The sequence below is a fragment of the Lepisosteus platostomus genome, chromosome 17 (assembly GCF_059453375.1).
Source record: "Lepisosteus platostomus isolate fLepPlt1 chromosome 17, fLepPlt1.hap1, whole genome shotgun sequence".
Lineage (NCBI taxonomy): Eukaryota > Metazoa > Chordata > Actinopteri > Semionotiformes > Lepisosteidae > Lepisosteus > Lepisosteus platostomus.
Window position 1 is genome coordinate 20,721,918 of NC_142627.1, and position 25,836 is coordinate 20,747,753.

At 36.2% G+C, this 25,836-nt stretch overlaps 1 protein-coding gene across 1 annotated transcript in view; it reads right to left on the bottom strand.

Moving 5' to 3' along the window:
* The window catches only part of fmn2b (formin 2b), an 85,747-nt gene that overhangs the window by 33,906 nt on the left and 26,005 nt on the right, over window positions 1–25,836 (bottom strand). The window contains exons 8-9 of the mRNA XM_088610154.1: window positions 18,419–18,506; window positions 962–1,023 (exon numbers count right to left, since the gene is read on the bottom strand). Of these exons, the coding sequence (XP_088466280.1) occupies window positions 962–1,023; window positions 18,419–18,506 (150 nt within the window). The remainder of the gene's footprint in view (window positions 1–961; window positions 1,024–18,418; window positions 18,507–25,836) is intronic.

Consider the following 25,836-nt stretch of genomic DNA (forward strand, 5'->3'; position numbering starts at 1 on the left):
CTTACATATGTACATACAGGACATATTAAATCACTTCACGTCCCACAAAATAAGGTTACACTGTGATAAGTGCACCATGTTTTCAGGACTTAAAGCTTAAAAACATTACAGATCAAGGTCTTCAACAAAATGCTTTTTTTTTTGCTTGATGTAAAACAAATGATTTCTTGAACTGGCTGAAATAATGCTTCAGGGAAAAGTAGTGTGATATTGGGGAAAAGTAAAACAATAGTTCTATTATTATTCAATACTAGCCATCTCTGTTGTTGCTGCCAGGTCTGTGCACTCTTAACTAAACCAAAGTGCAGTAAAGGAACACTGATATTTCTTACTATTATTAAACGATCACTTAATATTCAGAAAAAAACTAACATTTTAATAAAAAAACTACCTCTTCACATTATCATTAATACCCTTAAATCGGCTTCAATCAAATGCTTGAATCCATATACCCAATTTAGAAATTGAATGCGGAAGTCTTTTGGATTTTTAATACTGTAAAGGACACAACGTAGTATTCTGTACATTTGTGTTCTACTATTTGCAGGTTATTAAGGACTAAGCATCTCACCTACAAGAAATCTGGGCTCTCTCGAATGTTTGAGCTACAAGATTTAGTGTATTAGAATTCTTCAAATGTATGTTGCATTTTGTATTTCATGCATTACGAACATTAGGAGAATTTATATAATAACAATACAATATTAAAAATGCCAATATTTGATCATTATTAAATAATTGCATTAAGTCACTGGCATGTTAATCCTTTGCAAAGCTCAAATTTCTCTAATGTTCTCTTAAAGGGATTAAATGCTACAAACCACGTTTCAATAACAAAGGTAATGAGTAAGTGTGTTCAGTAAGACTCAACAGTACACTCTGGAAGGATGGGGTAAAACAGAGGCATTTTTCTTTCTTTAAAAACAAAGATGACTCCTTTCTCTTTGCTTTATAAACTTACATTTTCATACAAGGCCTGTAGGGTCTCCAGGTCAACCACTGTGTTGTCCAAGTTCAGAACAGCTGGAAAAGGCACACAAAGAGAGAATTACTTGTCAGACAAATGATGAGTGAGCCATGAAAGAATGGATAGTGCAATACTAAGTAGTGGTGAAGTGTGACCTACTGGTCAAAAGGCTTTAGGGGTTTTAGGCTTTGATGAAGCCCTTAAAACACCCTTGTTTCCAGGGGAGCAGAAACCTGCTGGAGACAAGTGTCAGTAGTTTGGGTGGCAAAGAAATTCATCACACGAATCAGTAAAGAGCCAGGGCAAAGATCAGTTGTAGTTGTAGACAAGGTTTATCAAGAAATGTCAGACAATTATGAGGAACACTTGAAAGCAAAAAAAAACAAACACATTACGACAGTGAAACAAGCTCATTCCTCACACTGGCTTGATTCAGGCTTAAACTGGCATAATCCCTAGCTGATTTAACCAGTTAACTCCGAGGCCCCCGATCGAGGTCAAGTCATCCATGTACAAAGCCGACAGCTTTAATACAGATTTGGAATATTTCTTTCCTATTCCCACAAGGTTCGGTGCCACCCACAGTTGCAGGGCCCCATTTCTTTTAAAGCTTGACACTCCTAAGCTGCTTAAAGCAGTTGTGATGAGCAAAGACACAATTAACTAAATTTGGTATCTACAGTGAAAAGGCTAAGCACTGGGACAGTGAAGCGAAATTTGTCATGTTTGCTGTGAAATTTGTAATTCAGTTCAAAAGATTAACAAAGCAACATTGAGAATCTCAGTTTTTATTACCTGGTATTATTTAGCACAACATATTCAGCCACATTAGAACAATGTAATTTGTTTTGTTCTATCCCTCCATTTCAGGTGATCATGAGTATTGGGACAAATGGCTGACAGGTGTTTCTAATTGGTCAGGTGCACCATGTTGCATTAATCGTGAAAACATAAAAGTGTACTGTGAATGTACTGTATAGCCTTGCTTCCAGACTTTGGAGTTGCTTTTTGGGTCTGCCTTTCAAGTTAGAAGGCATAAATCAAGATGAGAGACTCGCCTGTTGGAAAAGTAAAATGGTGAAGAAAGAAAATACTAATTAGAACCACTGCAGAGAGACTGGGCATCCGTCACCAACAATATGGCATTTTTTTTTGAAAAAGCAAAACCACTGAAGGAGTAAGCTATTGACAAAGACCAAGTCATCCAAGGAAAATGACAGCAGCTGACGGCTGAAAAATCATTAAAGCTGTGAAGAAAAACCCTAAAAGAACAGCCAAACAATTTTCACAAGGTCTCTCTCTGCACGGGCAGTTACGAGTTCATTCATGTACACATAAGCAATCTCAATTTCCAGACTTCAATTTCTCACACAAATGTAAAACCGATATACTGTATTTGACACAAGCAAGTCACCAAAAATAACCACTCTCAAAAATCTATATAAACAAGCTAAGTTGAACAAAAAAGTTTAAAGATGAGTTATCACCAAGTACCACTAGGAATATAGAACTGTATAAAAACATGTTTAAAAGTTTATTTAAAATAATATTAATCCTTTATTTTACCACTATAATGCTTACCAAGTAACACCTTTAATTTATCTAACTGGTAGGTCATATAACCTTAAGGTACCAATAAAACAAAAGTATGACATTGCCAGACACTAGAATTCAATGCATTTCAAATGCATTGAAATGACCATTTCTTCCCGAATGAGAGCAGGAAAAAAACAGGAAGCTGTGGTGTGCAGCCTTTCTTTCTCCACAATTGAGAGGTACTGTAGTATGTTTTTTATAAACTGCCCACCTAGGTTTATGGAAGGGGATGTTCATAGAAGTAGTCTAATTAAAAGAGCTAAGTTTCTGTTTTGCTCTTATTGGAATTCAAAAACACTGTGAAATTAAAGAGCACTGTTCTTTCTTACCTTATGGATGTGTACACATCTCTGTGTCCCCGTGACTATAATCTATGATCTATAAAAATACTGGGTATGCCACAACACATTGACATCAATGGTATGCATTTTCAAGCAGCTAAACTGTATGTTACCATGCGTTATCTGCCTAATTATATTCTTTAGCAATTTATATCCTTGTACATGAAGACTAATGGGGGTTTGGCCAATTTAAATCAGTAACTTAGCTCGCTCTGATTTTCGTGTACAGCACATGAAGTAAAATACTTGTTAAATCTCCACAGTTATATTATCTGCATGCGTTTTGGTCCTGGTAGTCATAATGAAATAAATGCTACCTAAAATTTAAACAGTTATGTTTAAATTCCTAATGTCGCCTTTTTGTCTAGGCACAAGGATCTGGCGCCCTAAACTGTAATCCTTTAAAAGTAAATGTTTAAACACAAACAGTCGAAGTTGTAGATTGTTTAATCTGAGATATAGAATTACATTGCTGTATTTAGCATGGTACATGTACCAACAGCTATGTATAACTTTCTTTCACGCTGCCTTGATTGTTTTAAATAATATTCTGTCCCAGAGAGCAAAAAAACACTCTTGCCACAGGACTCTAATAGTGATAATCAGTTATGAAATACAGAACACTCACAGATCAGACCTCTTGGTGACCAGCAAACCTTACTTGAAGTAAGAAAATGGATATGATTTTCTGCATTGATATGGACTGATAATGTACACCACAGTACATGCTTCTAAAACAAGCTAAAATGTATCTTAACTTCCTGTGATAATTTAAACATAAAACATGACCATATACAGAATGACCTTTTGTCCCCACAACATCAGCATTATTACAGGAATGAAACGGAGATATTGAACCAAACATTTTTACTGTACTGTAGTTAAACTACATATCAAACACCATAAAATCATTCAGGAATACAAAACGTTCAAAATCATTGTTTCAGAAACCACATTATTGACGGGCATTCATGTTTTATACATGACAGGGATGTTTATCAAACCTAACCTACTGCATATGTTAATAATACTTATGACTTAATGAATAGTTCAGTTGCCACATCCTGTGTGTGAGCCACAAAGGAGCAAGCAAATATTGATAACACACTGTTAATGTATTGCAATAAGACCCATTATTCAATTGACAGCTAGAGAAAAAAATAAGTGTACTCTGTAAGCAATTTTGAATGAATTTTGTTTTGCCAGATATTTATCACGTGCTCTATAGTTTATAATTATGGCTACCAAACGTTTTCACATCTAACCCCTTTATTCTATCCTGTTTATTTAAGAAGACCAGGTCAATAAAACTGTTTTTAAGCAGCTGTACTCCCCATTGAACAGTAGGAGCAAAATAAATATTTCATACTAATGTTTACACCAGAAGATGGCAATTAGGCCATCCAGGTTAGAAAGCGTCCTCCAGCAGGACCGAGTCATTTGATCAGAAATTAATTAATTAATAATTAATTAAACAATTAATAGCATGGCTTGAAAACTGCTGAATTACTGGGGCTTGAGGGCATTTTCACAGTTTTACATAAGGAGATAAGGGCTTTTCTTAAGTGATCATTAAACATACTGTATAGATAGATACTGTTAGACTTTATTAATCCCGTAGGGAAATTGATGTGTTACAGCAGTCCAGCCCAAGACAAACAAAAACAGACGTCAGAATAGTTACAGTATAAAACAAAAGACAACAAAAAATATAAAAATAAAAGAATAAAAAATAAAAACACAGGTGTGTGCAAAATGTGATGATCATACTCACTGTAAAAACAACAAAATATGTGCAAAATGTGCATAGGTTTATACAGACTGATTGTCCAACAATCAGAATGGAGAAAACATGCTGTCCATAGACGAGCAAATGAAGGGCTAACAGTCCTAGCTGAGGGCAGCGTTATACACCCTGACACCCGCCGGGATGAAAGACTTGTGGAAACGTTCCCTTGAACACCGTAGCTGGAGCAGTCTGTTGCTAAAAGTGCTCCGCTGTATCTCAAATGTCACAAGATGCTGCAGTTATAGATCAGAGGATTGTGAAATTAACACCAATTCAAAGAAATGGGGACAAAAACGAATTAGGAGACCATACAACAAATTTGTCTGAGCTCTGTTACAAATAAAATTATGGGAGCACTAAAATAGCACAAAGCTAGAAAAATATTTTCAAAACAAGCAACATGGAATTAAAAAAGAAGGGTCTTGCTTAAATTTTATGATCAAGCAACAAGGACATGTAATACCTCTATAACACAACATTACACATTTATACTGTAGTTCCAGAAATCTTTTAAGTATCATAAAATAAATGCTGATGTCCAGTACTTTTAGCTAGCACACAGGTTGCTGAGTTCTAGACATACTGAAGCCTGTTAAATACCTTAGGAGGCACACCAATAAAGAATTTGAGTAGTCTGATCTTGATTAAATAGACATTTCTCTATTTTAACATCAGATAGGCAGAGCAAGAATATTAGTCTAGCCATGTTAAGCAGGTGGAAGAAAGAGACCCTTGTGATGTTCCAGAAATGCACTCTGAAGTGACACACTAGGTCATACAGTAAGTAACAAAGGTTTTCAAATTCTGACAATGGTTTTATTTCTGTACCAAAAGCAATCAATGATTTAGACTTTAGTGTAGTTAACGAGATAAACTATTTACAAATGCAAAAATGGGATGAGTGGGGAAAAAAGAAGCAGCACCAAGGAATTTAGATTTAGAAGAATAATGGTTTTTGCAGACAAAAGACCAAAAATTGCTAAACATAAAAGAAAGTGTACAATGCAGAAAGTAGAAGCATACCACATATACAGTATATATCACAATACTGTGCTCTAAGAAACAGCACATAAAAGCTGGTTATGTTCTCAAGTCAATGTGGGGAATAAAAAAAAAGCAAACTGAACTTTTTGGTATACACAAGAGGTATGGAATTCAAAACATGATGTTTTATTGTTTTAAAATGCTCAGTTTTAGGACCATAATACAAACATTATATTTTTCAGGTTCAATGTCAATGGTGAATATTATTCAAAATATTACAAGAGAAAGGGAAAAAAATCTCTACACAAAAGCTTCTTCTGAGGTCACATGTTGTGGAAATGTTCAATGTTAGTTGGTCTGAGAATTGCATCTTTGAAAAAGAGAGCACAGAACTGACCTTACCATGCTTAAAAACAAAGGATGTGGGGACAGAGTAAAAGGTACAAGTAAACAAAAATGGCATCCCCTACCCATACAGAAGCTACTGGTGAAATATTGGGTAAGGTTTGAAATGTGGATACAGGCCCAATCTCAACAGTTTGACAATTTCAATCTACCGTTATCCATTGCATATTCCGATACTTTTCTGGGCATAGGCATACAGTAGCTACAGAATATTGTTTCATTCTTTCATTTTACCAACAAATTACTTTTAACAAAATTATACTCAAAGTAAGCATTATGTTCAGCATGGTTGACATACAGTAGTGGTACTATTACTGCAGTTACAGGGCCCTGGGTACGATTCTGAAGAGAACTGTCTGACTGTGAAGGGTCTGCATGTTATCCCCATACAGGTTTCTGCAGATTCCTACCACCTTCCAGACGTGCAAGCTAGGCTGGACTGGCTATACAGGGGGGCAATGGTTTCAAGGGATTTTCATACTTGGAGGGGTGGGAGAGCTGTGCTGGCAATGGGACAACAGAGAATTAGAGCCAGATGAGCTCAATGGGTTAAATGTCCTCCTATCATCTATGGTCCTTCCAGTGTTTTTATTGTACCACAATTTTATTACAAAAAAAACACCATCTGAGCAGCTGTCGCACCACAAAAGAATATTTTTGTTTATGATAAAGAAATGTTAAGACGACCAAAGTAATTTTCTTGAGCCGGTGTCTTTTCATACCTGTACCGACACACAAAGGTTAAGAAATGAATTTAGCACATACCTGTATGAAAAATGGAGCACTTCAAAGAACTGACTGTGATTAGTAACAGACTTTTTCCATTCAGTACCCAAACATTACATAATGCTACTCTTTGAATCTTTAAAGAGGTATTATTCTAAATTCATTAAGTTAAACTTTGAAAAAGCCCCATAACCAAGGTTACATTACACTTTGAAATGCTATGGAAAACACCATGACTTATGGCATTATAATATCTGTAATACACTGATGAAATACTGAGTCTTGGTCCATGTCCTTATTTTACTGTATATCCTTGGTCTCTGTCTGAAATTTATTCATGTCTGCATTGTAGATCCACCCCACCCCTCCTTCCATGTCTGATTCTAGGTTCAGGGTTTCAGAGGATGCTTAGATCACCAGCTTAATAGCCACCACAAGAGACAACAGTGGCAAATCACCTTGGAAAGTCTTCAAATTAATCCCTTTCTTCCCAAGCTCCCCAAGCCAGAGTAACAATGTTATTCTTGAAACAAGTCATCTTAAGTTAGTTTTAAACCTCCTTTTTCACTAGCTGCTTGGTCAAGCCAAGCAAGTAAGAACCAAACTATGAATATCCAGCCTCACAACCTACTCGATCTGGTACTGTCTCTGTAGTACATGGGCCCAATGCACTGATGACAGAGAAAGGTGGCATCAACTGGTAATGTTTGAAGAAAATGTTCAGCCCTGGGGTGCTGAAGAAGTGCAAGCACATGATTAGAGCAGAGTCGATTATTCTAGCGATGCCCCTCAGACTGAAATGAATAAACGTTTCCCATTGATAAGCCTAGGTTACCACCACCAGCAGGTGAATGTTTTTTCCCCCCATGTCAGTAAAAGTCATTTCCTACTTTTATAAATCAATTCCAGTGTATGCAAAAGAAGTCATAACAATATTACCACCATGCCAGACTGTCCATTCATGAAAAACTTTTGAATCAGAAAATAAGAGCATGCCAAGACTTTACTACCATGGAAAGACAGTGGGTTGTATGTATACTGTAGCTGCACAAAAGACCCAAAATAAAATTCTGAGAACCAGAAAGATCAAATTTGCCCACATAACGAGATCTTAATTCAACTCAGTGTACTTTTGCAATTTAGGAATAATGTTGTGACAACACTGACTTCAATGTAAACTCAAGGAAATAAACCATGAACTAGGCCAGTTTTACTAGGCCTAATAATCCCAAAGATCATACATATTTCTGCCCTCTAAAGGAGAATTTGAGAATGCAGTTTTGAAATCCAGATGTTGCACTTATCTATGTATGTTTTTCATGTTCTAAAGCAAAAAACAAAACATTGTAGAAAATATCCATGGCTTCCGGTAAAGTGTTATGCCTCATTTAAACAGACCTGATTTGTGGTCAAGTAGAGCTGCATCATTTGCAGATGACCTCTGTGATGTGTATGCAAATCTATATTCAGTAGAGGAAAAAGACCATTTTTGTGATAACCAAGGTGCAGAACTATTAAAGTGATCTTTTCAAAACACCAAAGACACTTGATCACATAAAACTTAAACTAATAAAAATATCCTATTTGGCCCCTTGGTGACAGAGGGAGAATGTTCATATTGTCGTTTCTGAGGTCTTGCTTGAAACCGTTATGTACTAACAAATGCCAAAAAGCCTACGGGTTTAATTATACTCTTCTGATCTTTTTGGAAAGTTGAATCATGACAATGTTCAAAGAAAACAGGTCTTGACACTGAAACTGCTCAGGAAAACTAAAAAGCACAATGAAGAGGAAAACAGCATTTTTGTGCACTGAAGGAAAAAAAGTTCTGGCAGAATTTCCTGCCATGGTGCTTTAATTAAAATCAAGGCCTAAATTAGGCTGTATATCAAAATTTCTATAAAGCAACACCAAGGCCTTAAAATGAAAAGGCTCCCATATAATTGCTTAGAGGATATACAGCAATTTTCTGTATTTGGGTCTATTGGAAAATATTTACTAGCAAATAACTGGCGCACAAAAATTCCAATTAATATACAATGCTGTAGATTGAGATACTGTAGTACATTAAAATGGAGACTAATATTATATATGAGTAGACATAAACCAGACTATTTCTAAGGCGATCCAGTAAAAAACCCAGACCTGAATGTGTGATTTTTTTACAGCTGCACCTAAAAGAAAAACGGCACAAGAAAAATCCAGACAAAAATGTAACGGCCCTAGTGATCAATAGACATCATGGAAGAACTTTTTGTTTCAGTAATGAACTTCAGAACAAGCCGACGCCCACATTAGAAATGTACTTATGAGAATAAAACCTGAACCTGGAACATTTTAAAGGTTCAAGAACTGTTAGCTATAACTTTTAGATGTGAAATAGAATGTTTGTACATTTTAAATTTTGAAACATATATACAATTATCTGTTTCACAATGGATTATTATGCATCTTGTTTTTCTGTATTTTATATTTGCATGATTTGCATTGGCTGTCTAAATGTTTAAGGAGGGAATATTTCATTATTACAGACAAGCAAGAGATTGACAGGTGTTCACCTGCACCCAGAGACACTAGCAGCAAGCCAGACAATGTAACTTTTGACAGCACTGCCACAGTTGACAAATATTGAGATAAAAAACTTTATCAAATTTGCAATCATGATGAAAGTCACACAAATGTTAGTACAATTTTGAAATCAATTGTTTCTCTTTTACATTAAGTGGTGGCATAAAAAGCTTACTAACATTAATTTGGTAAAAGCATGCATCTCTGAGCTACTAAAAGTTGAAATACTGTACAGTGTTAGTACAGCAGGATGAATAATGACCTGAAAGGATTATATGATATTACTCCTTCTAAAAGCCAATATATTGTGACATTAATATTCTCAAAAGCAGTTGCTAGGATCTGAAATACAGTTGCAAATACATGTCAACTGCATGGGAAAGTCTGACGAAAGTTAAATCGTCTCCATGACTAGTTAAGGAAATGGCATGCTTCCCTCTAAACTAAATATTAATAATCCCTGAACAGAAAAGTAGTACCAGACAACAGAATCTTCAAATCGCAAAACAAAGACACAATGACCCCACACACTCAAAAATTTGACTACTAAAACCTTGCTCTGGTCAGAAATGTGAATTCATGTGGTTCACAAACAGTACAAGACCTTACCAAAAAATGATGTAACAGTATGTTCTGCATACTACATTTGTTTGCTGTACAGGAATGACCCTGCCAAACTTACATCAAGATAATTTGAAATCTGGTACCTCCCTTCATTGCTTTGGCTCCTAGGTGGCTGCCAGAGACCAATTCATAAATCTTGCCTGTTTTTAATCTGTCTGTCCCACTTAGGGTATTTCACAGGATTCTGTGTGGGGAGACTTAATATTTACTGTCTTGTTGCCTCCTGGTCAGATTATTTGCCATTATGGACTTGTATTTTGCTGGTGTGCTTACGCCAGGCATGTTTGCAGACTATAATCCAGCACTACTAGCTGACACTAAAATATGGATTATTGCTATGCTCATACTTCGGTGAAGTTGCTGATGTGTTACTTTTGACCTTGTGTCATTGTTTGAAGTGCATATTAGGAACCTCGGAAGGTTGTTTTCATCACACCTACAGTACTGTAGTGATAGCTGATTGGTAAATTCATGAGCCCCACCTAACGCGAACCTGAATGATCAAGCTCTAGAATATTTAAAGAGCCCATTGGAGGAGCATAGTTCAACTCTTCTTCGGAGACCTGGTGATTCTGACCTCCTTACTCTGCTAAAGACTCAGCCAAACCTCACATGCAGCAATGCCTCTGTGAAAGGCATGGCTCCGATTCATTGGAGACTGTGGCAGTGAATGTTTTTAAATCTTGCTTTAAAACCTGCTCACTAAAGCTTAAATGTATAGTTTTATTTTTAGTTTTTCTAGGTTAATATACTGTTTTTTTTCTTTTTACGTGTGCATTACTGTAAAGTGCTTTGACATTTTGAAATCTATTATAATAAAAGAGAGATACTACTCACAGGCCTATGACATACAGTAACTATAGTAAGCAGGTATCAAACTACTGGAAATTATATCTTACAATTTAAACGGTGGCTTTTGACAGGTGTTATAATTATCAAGCTTTAACATACTGTACATCACATGGAACTGACTAACCAGGATCTTTGTCCATTTAAAATATAGTGCCCAACATAAGCAGAGAGGCAAAATAAATTTGTTTATAAGGATGTAAGATTTGTAGCTGTAGTTTTACATCTTTTTAAAGCTTGTAATTGAAGCAGCTCAAGTACATCTTGCCATTTACTGCTTGGTGTATTACCTAACACACCTGCAGAGGACATGGAAAATGTTAGAGGAGAGGTTGTTGAAATCCTTTAGCTATCAGTGCTCTTATCAACATTTCAACATGGAAGAACAAAAGATCATTTCCTGCTGTGTGCACTTGCATTTGTTATCAGTTTAATTGAAAGTGGCTTACTTTCTGGCTATCAGACGTTTTGATAACCTAGTCACCAGTCTTAACTGTACTGGCATAAACTGTACTTTCATCTGTCAGAAGAGCAACAGAAACAGACCACATTGCTGCCAGTAGGGGGTAGAGTTAGCAAGCAAAATTTGTAGTGACAAAATAAAAAAATCTCCATATCTAGCATGGCTCAGTGAATCACCAAACTATGACCTACTTCATAATGAAGTTCTCTAGTAATGCAAAATCTGGCTAAAAGATGACAGTTTCTTACTAAATTGCAATGTAGTGGGGCTGCTGGTACAGATTAACTCGAGGATGTTATTCAGGTACAGCTGGAGCTTTACTTCAGTTGTGGATGAAGTGCATTCACTCTTACAAGGTGCTTTGAGCTTTTTCAGGATGAAAAACATTCAATGAAATTATTATAGGTCAGTATTATCCAGTTATACTACCAAAATAATGACTGATAAACTGTTAACTACATGTTAATTCTCCATAACACTGTACAATCCAGAAAAGATTATACAAGTAATCTATATCCATGCACACTTAATAGTTAAACAGACGACAGGCTACATGACATTTGTAATCACTTTAACAAAGGATTTTAATTAATACACAAAACTCACTTTACAGTTCTGTAAAGCAAGTATATCAGAGGGCACCCTTTGATTTCAAGACTCCCAAAAAACAACCGAGAAATTGTATAGATTAATACTGAACAGTAAAGACAGACTTATGTCCTTTTCTGGTTTGTAGAACACACTTGATACCACGGAGTTGGGCTCTTTTCAAAGATCTGTGGTAAAGATATGATGGCTTGTTATTGGAAATTGAACAGACATAGGACCATCGAGACTGTAAAAGACGACCATTTTCTGAAGGCTGTTAGCACATCTGTGCCGTTACCTTGTGACAGCCACTGGCTATTTCATTTTTATTCAAACAGGAAATCTGCACAACTACAGTTAAGATAAAAAAATATATAAACACAAAAGTCAAAGCATCAAACGACAGGTTTGAGTGTTGTTTGTGCTGTGAGCGCCAATTAGCACTGCATAGTTTAATGATGGTCACCATGATTTGCCAGATTTAATCTTTGGAAGACAAGAGCACAATGGTGACAGAAAGACTGCACTGAGAAAAAAATATTATACAGCACATACCAATTTTGATGCCTAAGATGCATACTGATGACATTGTTCCACTCACCACTTGACTTTGCAGAACAGATAAGCATATTGCTTGTATGAGCAATACTTGCTTCCATACCCTTTTCAGGTGAAAACAAAAAACAAGTGTTCTAAAACAGATGACCTGAGCTTTTAGGACACTGTTGATACTTTGAAGGAAAAAAAAGTATAATGTCTGAGTTAAGAGGCATACAACTGCATCCAAATGTGTTCTGTTATAGGTTAGTGGTTTAAATGAAGCTAATTGTGATTGTTTGCGTTACTAGAAACCACAGTCGCAGCAAGAGCCCAGAATGTCTAGCTTGCCGAGCTTTTTTAAAACAAACGTGGAATAGGTTTGAGTGATCTGCTCATATCCGGACACTGTGCTACATCCCTTTGGGCCCAACACACATTTAAACAGAACCCCAGATAACAGGAAAAAAAACACGAGACACTGCATTGGAATAATCATCTTCATGCCAAACCTAAGAGAAAGTGGTAAATCCCCGAACAACTGGAAACAGATGGATGACTTGGTAATGATTTCACCATTTTGAATTATATCAAACATATACTGTACCCAATGTGTTCACAACATTCTTTCAAAAGCTGGATAGGCTTAACTCTGGCATACAGTAATTCTTAGAGCACAGCCCTAAGCAGGTCTTCCCATCTGAAACTTGTATAATCAGAAATCTTGTCTTGTTCTTAAGTCATAGAAATACCTTGCACGACAGAAACAAATACACCATTAAAGACCAGGTTATCATGATAGCTGGAGATACAGTACAATTATGGACAATGTTGAACAGGAAATGCAATCAATAAGAGTGACCTACAGTAAGTACTTCCCCATCCAAAAAATAGCCTTAAATCTGACGTGATAGAAGAGTGGTGGTCTACCTGTATGGCAAGCTCAGAAGTTCAAGAATACTTATCAATGGACTCTCACAGGTCAGCTCCCTGAATCCAGATTATTTCAACGTGTACAGAAGCGAGAGATCTACCACATCGTCATGGACTTTAAGTTGGTGCTCGCCAGCACAAGCTGCAGTGTAAAACCTGCTGCCCTAGATACATCTGACCTAACTTCGATCTTCTTGGTAGCTAAATACCGTACCCCTGTTTGGACCATAAATCAATAACGAAAAAACCCACCGACCCAGTAATGAGAACATTCTCTAGAACTCAAGATCTGCTCCAGTTCAGTGATTACTTGTACTTTCAAACATTGTTTCAGTCTCCATTTGGATGTAGAAACATACTGGGGAAATAACTCTATGAAACCACCCAGATAACTTCAGGACCTCCCCAATCACTTCATGGCTTTGTATAACCTCCCCCGGACATGAATTGTGCTTAATAACGGTGAAAATTCCTGGAGAAATGTCTGGGTGGAAGGTAAACACTCAGACCTACTATAACATTTTGGCTTACAGGATTCCACCTCCCCCAGAGTATGTGGACAAACCTGAACAGGATAAAAACACGATGCAGCCAATGTGGCACTGGATGTAGTAGTGACACTTCAGAATACCTGGTTACTACTATGGATGTCCTGACCACAGCAAGGAGCACATAAATTATATCTTACAACAACAAATTACACTGGTGGGAAAATTTAACAGTGAAAAAAAGTGACAAGTTTCACTACAACAAAAGCAGCAAGTACACAATTCATTGTTTTTGTTCTGTAGTATTACACTTGAACAACTCAAGTACCAAATGTTTTCTAACTATTACATCAGACACTTTTGGACTTAACACACTTAACCCCAAAACGCCAAACAACAAAGCAGTTGATAAAACTTACAAATTAACTTTGGTCAGGTAATTATTCATTAACTTATGCAATGTAATACTCAATATAAATCTTCCACATACTGCTGAACTCGTGGGGAATATTCATAAGATCAAAAATATATACGGTAGCCTAATAAAATAATTTTAATTCAAAACATAAAAATAGTATTAGTTTTCCTAAATATAGCATTGGATAAAACTGTTGTGTGAGAATATTTAGCAGTTTGATTTGTATTAAATATAACAAATTTCCCACAGATAAGAGATGATCATATTCTGCCTTGGATTTTAAAACATGGAATGATATTAAATAGAAGGGTTTTAGAGTTCTTACTTTTGCTCTTAACTTACTGCCATGTTATTTATGAACCTCTCATTTTCATTTTAAAGCTTTCCAGCTGCGTTTCTAGAGTTGCATGCTCCGTCTCCAAGTGTAATTTAATGATAATGATAGAGAAATCATTCACACAAACACATTTGAATATCAAATCGTCCAAAATGAAGGTAGGCATCACTTTAAGAACTTTGAATTCTGTTGTGTTTCCCTCTTTTGTACGTGAACAAAGCACTGAAATGACACTTGCGTTCACGACTGAGGTTATTAAAATGTACCACCGTGAATTAATGAATACCTGTCAAATCAAATGATTGAAATGAGGTGTACACGTGAGCTTAAAAGGTCAACCTCAAAAGACATTTAAGAATGTCATATTTCAATATGCAACAATTCGGACCTAATTTAAATGTTTTTGTGTATTTTCATCCTGAACATATCCTATCGCCCTCAGGAGTGCTCTTAACAGTATGTGTACTCTGAGTTTATATTTTTCAAAATCAGCTTATCATAAATCACTCTAGAATAAGGTTTCTTCATCTTAGAAACCTCTTTTCTTTTGTATCTACACACTTCTGGTTTCTATTATTCAACAAATGTATTCAATAAAAAATGTCATGAATGTGGGCTGACATACATATTTTACAGTTTTTTTTCACTTCACTAACCTCAAACACAGAAAATGAAACAATCTCACATACAATTTATACGGACACTGCCAATTTGAGATTACCTTAATAAGTAGTAATTAAATTGATCAACTTCATCAACATAAAAATGACTTCCATTTACCCTTAACAATAGAACTAATAATTGAAACCTCATTTCCTACACATTTCTAAATTGCAAAAACTCTTTTAAAACCAACAGAAAATCCAAAAATCCTAACTGTGGTTTTGAGTTATGATTATAGACAAGATGGAACGATTAAAACAAAGTGATATGCTGAATTACTTGCCTCCCTTGTCTGTTCAGACCTGACCTGTCTGTATGTATATACATACTGCATACAGGAGGAAAATCTATCTGCCACTCCATGTTTTACCACTATCCTCATTTGATAGCATGCATACTTTCAACGAAGTTCTGCTGTACAGTTACCACAGCCACAGATGTGAGACGGGCTTCTTTGTTCATTTGGTTCTCATTATTAACTCAAACTGAGTTAAATATTTGACTGAGGGAAAGGACCATATCATTGTTTTCAGATTTCCCTCTATGACTTAACTCAACTCCATCTGCCAGCTTACAAAAATACCAAGTACCTCTTGGCGCCAGTGCTGGCGCCTTGCTATATGACTACTATTCAAAGATTTTTTGATTTAGGAAGTTTAGTAAGCAGTTAAATATTTTATACATCATACCAAATTGTGAGTGAATGGTAGTTAATAATCAGTTTTCTAAAAATAAGAATGAAAAACAATGTAAGATCATTACCACAAACCCAAAAGAGAGGTTTCTCTATTGCCAGATGGGTCAGTCCTATTTAGACTGTCAACATGATTGATTAACATTAAAGCCACTTCAGAAGAACCTTAAAGGTCAAGGATAGAAGTCAGACAGAAGTTGACCTATTACTTCCTATTTTGACCATCTGCCGGGTGGATGGTCATCAGCCTCTGAACTGTTGCACTATTATTATATATGTTCTGGGATGCACTGTTATATGTATTACAGTACATGTTATGTACAGTATCATGTACTGTATGTAGTACAAACTATTTGGCATTACAGTACTCAAAAACAACGCAAGTTTTACACATGGACAAACAAAGTGCCCAGTAGGACAGACTGCTAATCCATTTCTGTTGTGCTGTCAGTGCTATTGGCTATTTTAAAAACGGGTTACCCAAGGGAATCATTTCTTCATGTTATTTTCACAGTATAAACCTTTTCTTGGAAAAAATTCCTGGAAGATTTAAAACTGAACATGTAGCAGCTGTACTGCAGCAAGTTATTAGGTTTGCTGCTAGTCCTGATCATTTGAGCCAATGACAACTTTCGTAATCATCTGCAGGTTCAGAATAGTAACAGAAACAAAAATCACCTGTTTCTGCATTTAATTTTATATATCCTATTATTAGGTTTAAAGACAGAAGCTTTGCTCATGATATGTAATCTTTTTTTTTTCACTAATACTTAAATGCAAAATTTAAATATCTTAAGTAAATACCACTGAATTTCAATGTGCAAGCATCCTGTCAAACGAAAGACCTCTCAATACCCAAGAGCTCGGATAGGATATTAACGACAGCGTTGCGTCAACAAATTATGTACTGTACATTAAAATATACTGGCAATTACCCACATTCGCATTCCATTTCAGAACTTTTAAAATAAAATGAAACCAGATATCTAAATCATAACCAAGTATTCTGTGGACAGAAAATGAAGTATAGGACAGGGAGAAGAAGCAGCATTCATACCACTATCAGTGACGAACCAATACGAATATGAAAAAAAGACCTAATTACACCTAACAAGAAGGAAACAGCAGTATCCTAAACTTCTACCTGGAGCCACTATCCACCTATTGTACATGATACAGAAACATTCAGAGGAAGCAAACTGACTGAAGGAGGACATTTTTGTTAAAAATCTGAGAGACATTTATGCGTGCATGATTTATTCTGCATCAATTAGGTTAGCCATTGAGTAAGAATAAGATTAATACAGAGCTCATTTAAAACAAATACTGCAGAGCTCATGGTGGGTGGTGATCTACTAGTGAACAATGGTGCCCAGATCTTAGGCTGGTTACTATAGCCTTGACGTCACTAGTTTGAGCCTGCGCAGTGATCTCGGTGTGAGAGATGCCACCGTATTCGGCGTTAGCTGTCCTGTTAAGGCACTGTGGTGCTTGTAGTGTGATAGAAGAGCTGCTCTGACAGACAGGTGTGTCAGAAGACCAAGCACGGGATCCTCCCTGCACTCATTAACGTTGATTCGTTCTAACCCCGAAATATAAAAATAGTGTTCAAGTTCCCCTTTAAAGGGTAGTATTTAGATCAAAGGTTACACTTCAACTACACAATGCACTGGTAAGACCTAAGCTAGAGTAGTGAATATACAGTAATTCTGGTTACCAGGATACCAAAATTATTACATCCAGATAAATTCCTGGTATCAAAGCAATACCCTATATGAACCCTTTAATTCTTAAACATAAAAGACAGAGGGGACTCTATTCATGTACTCCTCAAAAGCATTGACAAATTTAACTCAACGGACTTCTGCAGAATTAACAGTGAAACACAAATAATAGGACAAATGGAAATTACAGTATGCGTTAGTGAATTTAATATGGGGAAAGGAGGCATTTCTTTAAACAGAAGGATGGAAGAGAGAGAAACAAGCTGCCAGCCCATGTTCTTGAAGCTGGGGTCCAGCTGTTTTTTAAAGGAAGCAGAGCAAGACCACTGAATCTATTACCTGAGAAAAACCCGAAGAACGCCAGAACATCATACGAGCTCCTCTCATCTGCAGCAATGCTTATATTCTTATTACCCTTTAAAGACTTGGAAAGACATCAGTCATACATGATGCAAGTACTGTAGCTTTTCTACAATGAGTGATGGAGGAGTTTCACAACTGAAGGCTGGTCCTGAATTTTATATATTGTATATAAAAGGTTAAAGACCTAAAAAAGCAAACAGCATGCATAACTTAAACTAAAGGCAGGACTCTATTTGCTTTGTCCTTGCCTGATATACAGTACGTAACTGTCTTTTCAACCCATTGCTCTAAAAGACAACCAATATCAGGTGTACTATACATACCAAATGTTGACTGAAGCAAAGGTGCAGATTGGTCTTACCTTGCTGGATATCCTTCATATCTAAGTGAAGGCTAGACATCAGGATTCCCACTGCCTGTGATCTTTTGTTGTTTAACAGCTTCACGACCTACAAAAATGATAGTGACATTATTTTTTTTTAATACTGTTTTCTACACAAGCAGATGTCAGATACTTCTAATATAAAACATTGAATAAATATAATCTGAGATTTACCAATATTTTAGAATTTCTGTCGAAAACAAAAGTTTAGGGAGTTATTCTTACCAATTACCCTTCAGTTTCAGTATAGAAAGTACCGATGCATACAGCGTACCAACTCTTCTAGCTGCTACTGAGTCAAAACATGTTTCAGAGACAGGCCTCCACAAGGACTCACAGCTAGATTTATGGAGAGAGATATAAACATACTACATTTTAAACATCTGTACAAAATGTTTCTGCAAGGATGATGCAAGAACTCTGCTGTCAACAGAGAACACTGGTGCTCAGTGAAGAACAGAAATGGTTGCCATCAGTAACCTTAATACCCCTCTTATTTCACATGGTGGGTCAATTTGCCTCATACCAAATAAAAAAAAAAAATTCAGTACGTCCCCAGAAAATGGGGTAAAGTACAGAATCTTTAACTTGAGCACAGTCATAGTCACAAACTCTCAGTATGTGCAAAAATGTCCCAACTTGTCTTTTAGAACAGAATGTATTTGTGTAGTACATCTTTGTTTTTGTTTTTGTGGTGCACAGAATTGAGACTAATTCTTCCACAGTTAAAAAGAACAAAGTTATACTAATACACCAGAAGAATTACATTGATTATAAAAGGGTGTTCAGTGGGTGAAAAAATAAATAAACTGACTAAAAAACCTTTTTTTGAAATTTCAGTTACCATGAAAACCTTTTTTGACAAGGATTTGGGAAAACTTAAAAAAAATACTAGGAATAAATAAAAGTGAGCACTTTCTGTCTATAGTACAAGCTGCTGTGTAATTCTCTCGACTACTCTGTGATTAAACAATTAGCTTCACAGGGCTTTAAATACAGACCAGAATTGCCTGTTTAAACATTCTAGCCTGGGTCACACTACAACAAAAACAAACCTTTGCAGAATGGTCTACTTTAAGAAAACAGCAAATATTTCGCTTGAATTTATCTAAATCATTCTTCAATTGGAGAGTTCTTGCTGCACACCTAGAAGACTGCCTCAGCAACTGTAGCCAAAATGACCTTTTCTCAGAAAATCTGATTCATGATCTGACACGAAGAAACATTTTTATGGAAATTGACAGTGATTGGCCGAAAATACTGAAAAAAGAAAATCATACCTACAGTATGCCACAAGTGAGCCAAATGTGCTGCTCTTGTTTGTAACTTAAGTATAAGACTTCTTATGGTTTTTTAGGGAGATTTAGATAAGGAAATTTATTGTGGAAACTCTGCTACCTGTAGTTGCTCCCCCTGATAGACTTTCTTCCAGTGAATTATAGCAATAGAAGTGTTATAAACGTTGTTACAAATTAATTGTGCATATTTTCAAAGTGAAATTCAGAATGCTCCTTGGAAAGCTCAACCAAAAAGCAGCTTGTCACACTATTCTTTCTATATTTATGGGAAAATAGTTTGCGGATATTCATCTTGCTCAATACCAGCATATGAAGACTTAATGACAGTAAGTAGTGGTTTTGATACATTTTGTTGTTGTTCAGTACACTAAAAACAAACTGTAAATTTTCAACATGTTACTCAAGTTTGGACTGAATTTAAACCACAAATGTTACAAAAATGTAAACAATACATCTAATTCAATTTCTTTATACTGTAGTGTTTTGTAGCTTACACTGGGGCTTCTTATTACTAATGAGAATGGTTCACATTCTGAAGTATATTTTAATGACCACAATTAAATTGGTAATGTTCTGCAAATTGCTTTTCACTCTCTGTGGCTTGATAGTGTGACTGAATAAACAGGACATCTTTACTGAACCCACCAAATATTACTCCTGCATCCCTGGTTCCCCGAAAGAGTAGAGTAGCCTTGGGTCACCTTTCCTGCCTGGTTAATGAGCACAACGCATGTGAGACCTCAATCCCATCAGGGCATGGCACTGATGGGACACCAATCTATTGACTGGCCCATCAGTGGAAAGTCTCAGGTCTCCATCCTAGAGATGGCAATGTCCTATTGGTTAGTGGCTATTCTTTTATTTCAGAGAACCTAGATTACACCACCAATGTAACATTTGGTGGGCTTAGTACAACTGGCACCACATACTGTACAGAGCAAGTTCCCAAGACTAGTCTGCACTGCATGGGAGTCGCACACACAACCTTCTCATTGATAAGGATACTGCAGGATCTTACCTCTACACAAAATGTACTTGACTGTTGATCATGCACAGATACAGTACATGAGCTTTTGCTATTGTCAGTTTTACCTAGGTGGTATACTGGCAACTTCATTTCATACTTGCATCTTTTCACAGCTGTAATGGACTACCCACATTTTGTCAGTTATTTTAGCAGCCTGTTAGGCCTGTTAGACCATGATGTTATGCACATTTACATCAATCATATTCACAAATAAGCAAGTGGTTCATTTACTGACACTGTGTCTGCCAGAGCCACCTAGTGGTTACCTGGAACGGCAACAGTTTTATTTCTCCCATTTGCCTTTTTTTTGCTTTTCTAGCTCTGCTCAAGTTGAATCTGCTACACCAGCAAAGTTCAGAAAAAATCTCGTCTGATAGCAGTGACAGAAATTATTAATTCTGGTTTTATAAACCAGTACAACGCAACCAGTGGGGCGGAGCGGTGGCCCTGTGGCTAGAAGGTTGCCGGTTCAAATCCCGCAGACGGCAGAGGAATCCTACTCTGTTGGACCCCTGAGCAAGGCCCTTAACCCCAGCTGCTCCAGTACAATGCCGTACAATGGCTGACCCTGCGCTCTGACCTCAAGCTTCTCTCCCTGTCTGTGTCTCAAGGAGAGCAATGCGAAAAGATAATTCCTAATGCAAGACATTGTAAAGGGTTAATAAAGTGATATTATTATTGATACTACAATACATATACTGCATACAGTATACACAGGAAAAACAAATATGGCTTACTGAAAAATAATCTTTATTGATTCATGCGTGGAATCACTTAAAGATTTGTCATTTTTTTCTCGTGATAGTATTACTATACTAATTTCACAAAGAAAATCAAATTGGAAAATTCAGATTGTAGTTTAAAAAGTCCCAAAACTGTTTATTTTGAATAACAGGAAGCACTATTCATCAAGACACCCAGCAGCTGCTAAACAACATTTGAACTGGAGACAGAAGCAGAAAAGCATTCTTGGCTATAAAGCAAACCTCTAAAATTGTCTTATAAGTGGTTGCTGGGAACTTGTGTTTAAGCATTTCGTCTAGTCCCTAGTGATTTTCAGTTGATAATCCAGTTGCACAAGACATTTTCCTACATAAGAGACAAATCATCACTTTGACAGTAAGGCCTACTGTGGTTCGCAGCTCAAAAAATTAAAAAGATTTTTCATTAGACAAGACTGTTCAAAAAAACAAATGCTGATGAACCATCATGTGAAATGTACTTTACGGAGTATGCCAGAAAATGTTTTACCTGGAAAAGTTTAAAATGACCTGAGAACCCTAAGCGCTTAAACTTTTTTTGCACAAGCTCATTCAAAAGAGTTAGCCTTACAATTTAGATTAAAAACCAACCTATAAATTAAAAAGGAGTCTGTCAAATACAGTACACTTCGATAAACTGTTAAGTACTTTATGCATCAACAACAGAAGTTAAGGTAAGACACTCGTGTCACTCAAAAGTATGGAAGAATTCATTCTCATCTAATTTTCCATTAAGTTACTTAATTCCAAGTTTTTCTATTTGTCTATTATAAGCAAGGTATTTATGCAAAAACAACCCACAGACAATCTTGCATCTTCTCTAGCATGTGGTGCTAGCCTAGACTATATACCAGTCCTGTGGCAGGGCATACACACACTGACAGACAGCTTACACACACTGGGTACTCAAGCCACCAGGTCATGAAAAGTAAAAGTAAACTGAAGCACCCAGTAAACAGCCACAAAAACACCAGAGGAAAATTCAGATTCTGCACAGAAGGTGCCCCAGGCGGAAATTCAACTCAGGAGGTATAAGATAACAAAACCAATACCAACAGGTTGCCATGCTGCTTTAGGAAGATTTTCTCCAATTAAAAAGTGTTATTTTTAAATTAGAACACTTATTATTAGTGACATATTTGTGAGTTAGGTCGTGCACTGAAAAAAGGATTTGCATTTTAATGCAATAGTATTTCAAATATGGTTAAAGTATGTTCAATTTGTTCCAGCATAGTTCTTTGCCGATACCCCACAGTGGCCAAAACAGATCTAAACAAGACATGACATTTTCCTTTTTGCTATCAGTGATAATCAGAAACTATCCTAAAAGACAAATTTGTTCTCCATTAGACAATAAAAACAATAGAATAAACAAACAAGATATTTTTCAGAACAGTAATTCAGTACAAATGTTTCCAAATTATTGCCTGGAGCAATGCTGTAGTGTTCTGCTTCTTTGATCAGCTACATTTATAATACAGAGTGAAGACAGAGCGGCTGGAACAGTTGATTAAAAATTACAAAAAATATCAAAATTGTTGAAAAAAACTCCCGAGTAAAGAAAGCAAACTAGCTTGAAGGCAAAGCTCACTCCAAGTCAATTCCACAAACAGAATAATTCCAGATGAAAAATATGCATTCATAAAAGAGTGCGTTAAATTAAGATCAGACACCATGTTTTAAGAATTTGATAAAGATCACATTTAATGCATAATTCAAGTTATTCCACTATCTTGAGGGACCTTTGCTTCTGTGAGATAAATCGAAAGACTAAAAACCCTTTATGCCTCAAGTCTCAAAACCCACTGACTCTTCTGAGATTGGCTCTAGACAGCTAGGGTTACCTTCACAGTAACAGTGAACAGCAAAGAAATACAATTTTGGATGAGATGATCACAAAAACATTCCTCAAATCTATCCAGTTTTGCACCATAAATAAATGCACGCGATTAGGGGCTTCTGTTGTTCTTGGCTTGGTTGAGTGGAACTTAAGTTCATTTTCAGAGCATCCCAAATCATTTAGAGCTTGATTAAAAGAAACACCTTTGGGATGTCTCTGTGAAATTCCAATGTGGAAACACTTTATTTGCCTATAAACCACAATACTCCTAAGAACATGAGCACTGACTTTTCTCATTCACCAAAATAATGTATTTTAGAAAAAGAACGTCAAATGAGCCATTTGTCATGTCAAAAAATTTGCAAAACGCAGAATTGCAGGTTAAAATAAGTTCTCGAGTCTTTCTTGATGGCCTGTTGATTTCAAATGATCTGATGTATGAAAAAGACCACAACCTGGCATTAGGCAGCCAATAAGTAGAACCAGCTGGGAGAAGTCTGACATAGATGTACATTTCACAACATTTAGGGAACAGCACCATTACTTAAGATTTGGATGGGATGGATTTAAGGCCATTCGTCTCCTGCTGACAGGAATCCTGCTGTGAGTCTACATCCTCAAAGCACCGTATTCTCCAGAGTTGGTCTGTGTTCTAACACGATGAGCCAAACAATATTTCTTTGAAGAAACTTTTCCAGAAGAAGTGGAGAGCAAATTTCAAGTAGGGGAGGGGGAATCAAAAACTAGATGTTAGCTTTTTCACTTCAATTATATGTCACTTCTTAAGAAAAATGAGAGCATGCCACTTTTACAGGGCTGTTTCCTTGTTTTAAAATTGAAATCATATGATCACTTTTTAACCACTCTGAAGCAACATTCGTCACACTGCTGAATGAATGATTTACTATCAGACCATAAATTGAAATATCTAGAAACCCCGCCACTCCTCAACTCATGCAAACACATACAATTGTGTGACATCAAGGAGCCCAATACACCATTTCAAAAATGTATTTAATCTCTCAAAACCATTACCTGGAAAGAAAAGATTCTGGTGTTCTCCGAGTGCATGCACAGGTAAGTGGGTTTTAAAACATGTCACTTGTCCCTTATTACAACATGGATTAAAAACAAGAAAATGCACATTATATTTTGAAAAGATACATGGCATAAAAATCTTATGAAAACCACATGCCGGTATTAGGTATTTAATTTTCAATCAAGGTTTATTAATTTATTATTTTTCAAGATCCTATTAAACCCAATACTATTTCAACCTGCAAAAGCTTTATCAGGAATGTTTATACGAGATTAATATAATTGTTTTGAAGACTCACCTGTTGTGTAGAAAAGAAATGTGAAACTGATTAAGTGACCACACAATGAGCTAATTACATAACTGCCAATGAATGAAAAGGAATTCTCTATAAAAGTCTGCCTCCTCGATTATTAAAGATCTCAGCACACTGTTCAAAAGAATAGGCCTTCCCACCTCCAGCATCCTGTTCTCTCAGGCTGGCATAACACGGCCTACCTGGGTTCTACTGTCAAAATAATTCCTTTGCAAATGCAAGCAATGCATTATGTGTATTGTGAAATGCTTATTTCGAAGTGAGAAGAGGTTAATGGAGAGAAAACTATTACAACTGAACATAAGACTGGGCTGGGAGAAATAATGAAGATATAGTAAGTTCCAGTACAGTCAGCAAAACTGAAGATTTTCCAGACAAAAATATGGTAATAAACACAAACCGAAAAGGTATTATGAAACCCAAAATATCACCTTAACATGGTCCGACATTCAGGAAACATGAACAGACATTAAAATACATCATGGGAGTAACTAAGCTAGAGGATGCAGCTTTTGAAAATTTAGTTTATTTTTGCAGAATCCCCATTTAACCACAGGTTATGTGGTAAAGCTATAGAAGCCAAAAGAATGCTAGGATTCACTGTAAAGTATAGAATTTAAGACTTGTTAAAATTACACAATGCATTAATAGACTATCATGTACATGTTTGTTTGCTATTTTTTTTTAATAGAGCATAGCTGTAATTGAATAGGTCCAATAGACAACATGGGTAATTTTTGGCCCTAAAAGGTATGCATGTTACATAGACATGTTAGCCTTCAACAAAGGGGTGTGTGAGGGGACTTGTTTCAAATATATAAGTAGATGAAACAAATGAAACCAAAGTTTTGTTGGAAGTGGGTTTAAGACAGAATAGGAAGCAATATGTTTCACAAAGGGCGTTTGGAGAACTCCTGACACAATATTGAAGCTGATACCTGAACGTTCTTCAAAAAACATCTGAATGAGATACTTGTATCAATTGCATACCATTAACCAAAAAAGCCAGATGGTTGGTACTGTAGCTGCTTGTGATCTCTCTTATGTCACTGATCTTGCTTGTAACCTTTATGTTCGGATATAAACCTCAGTGGAATCTTAAAGCTTCGGGGATATTTA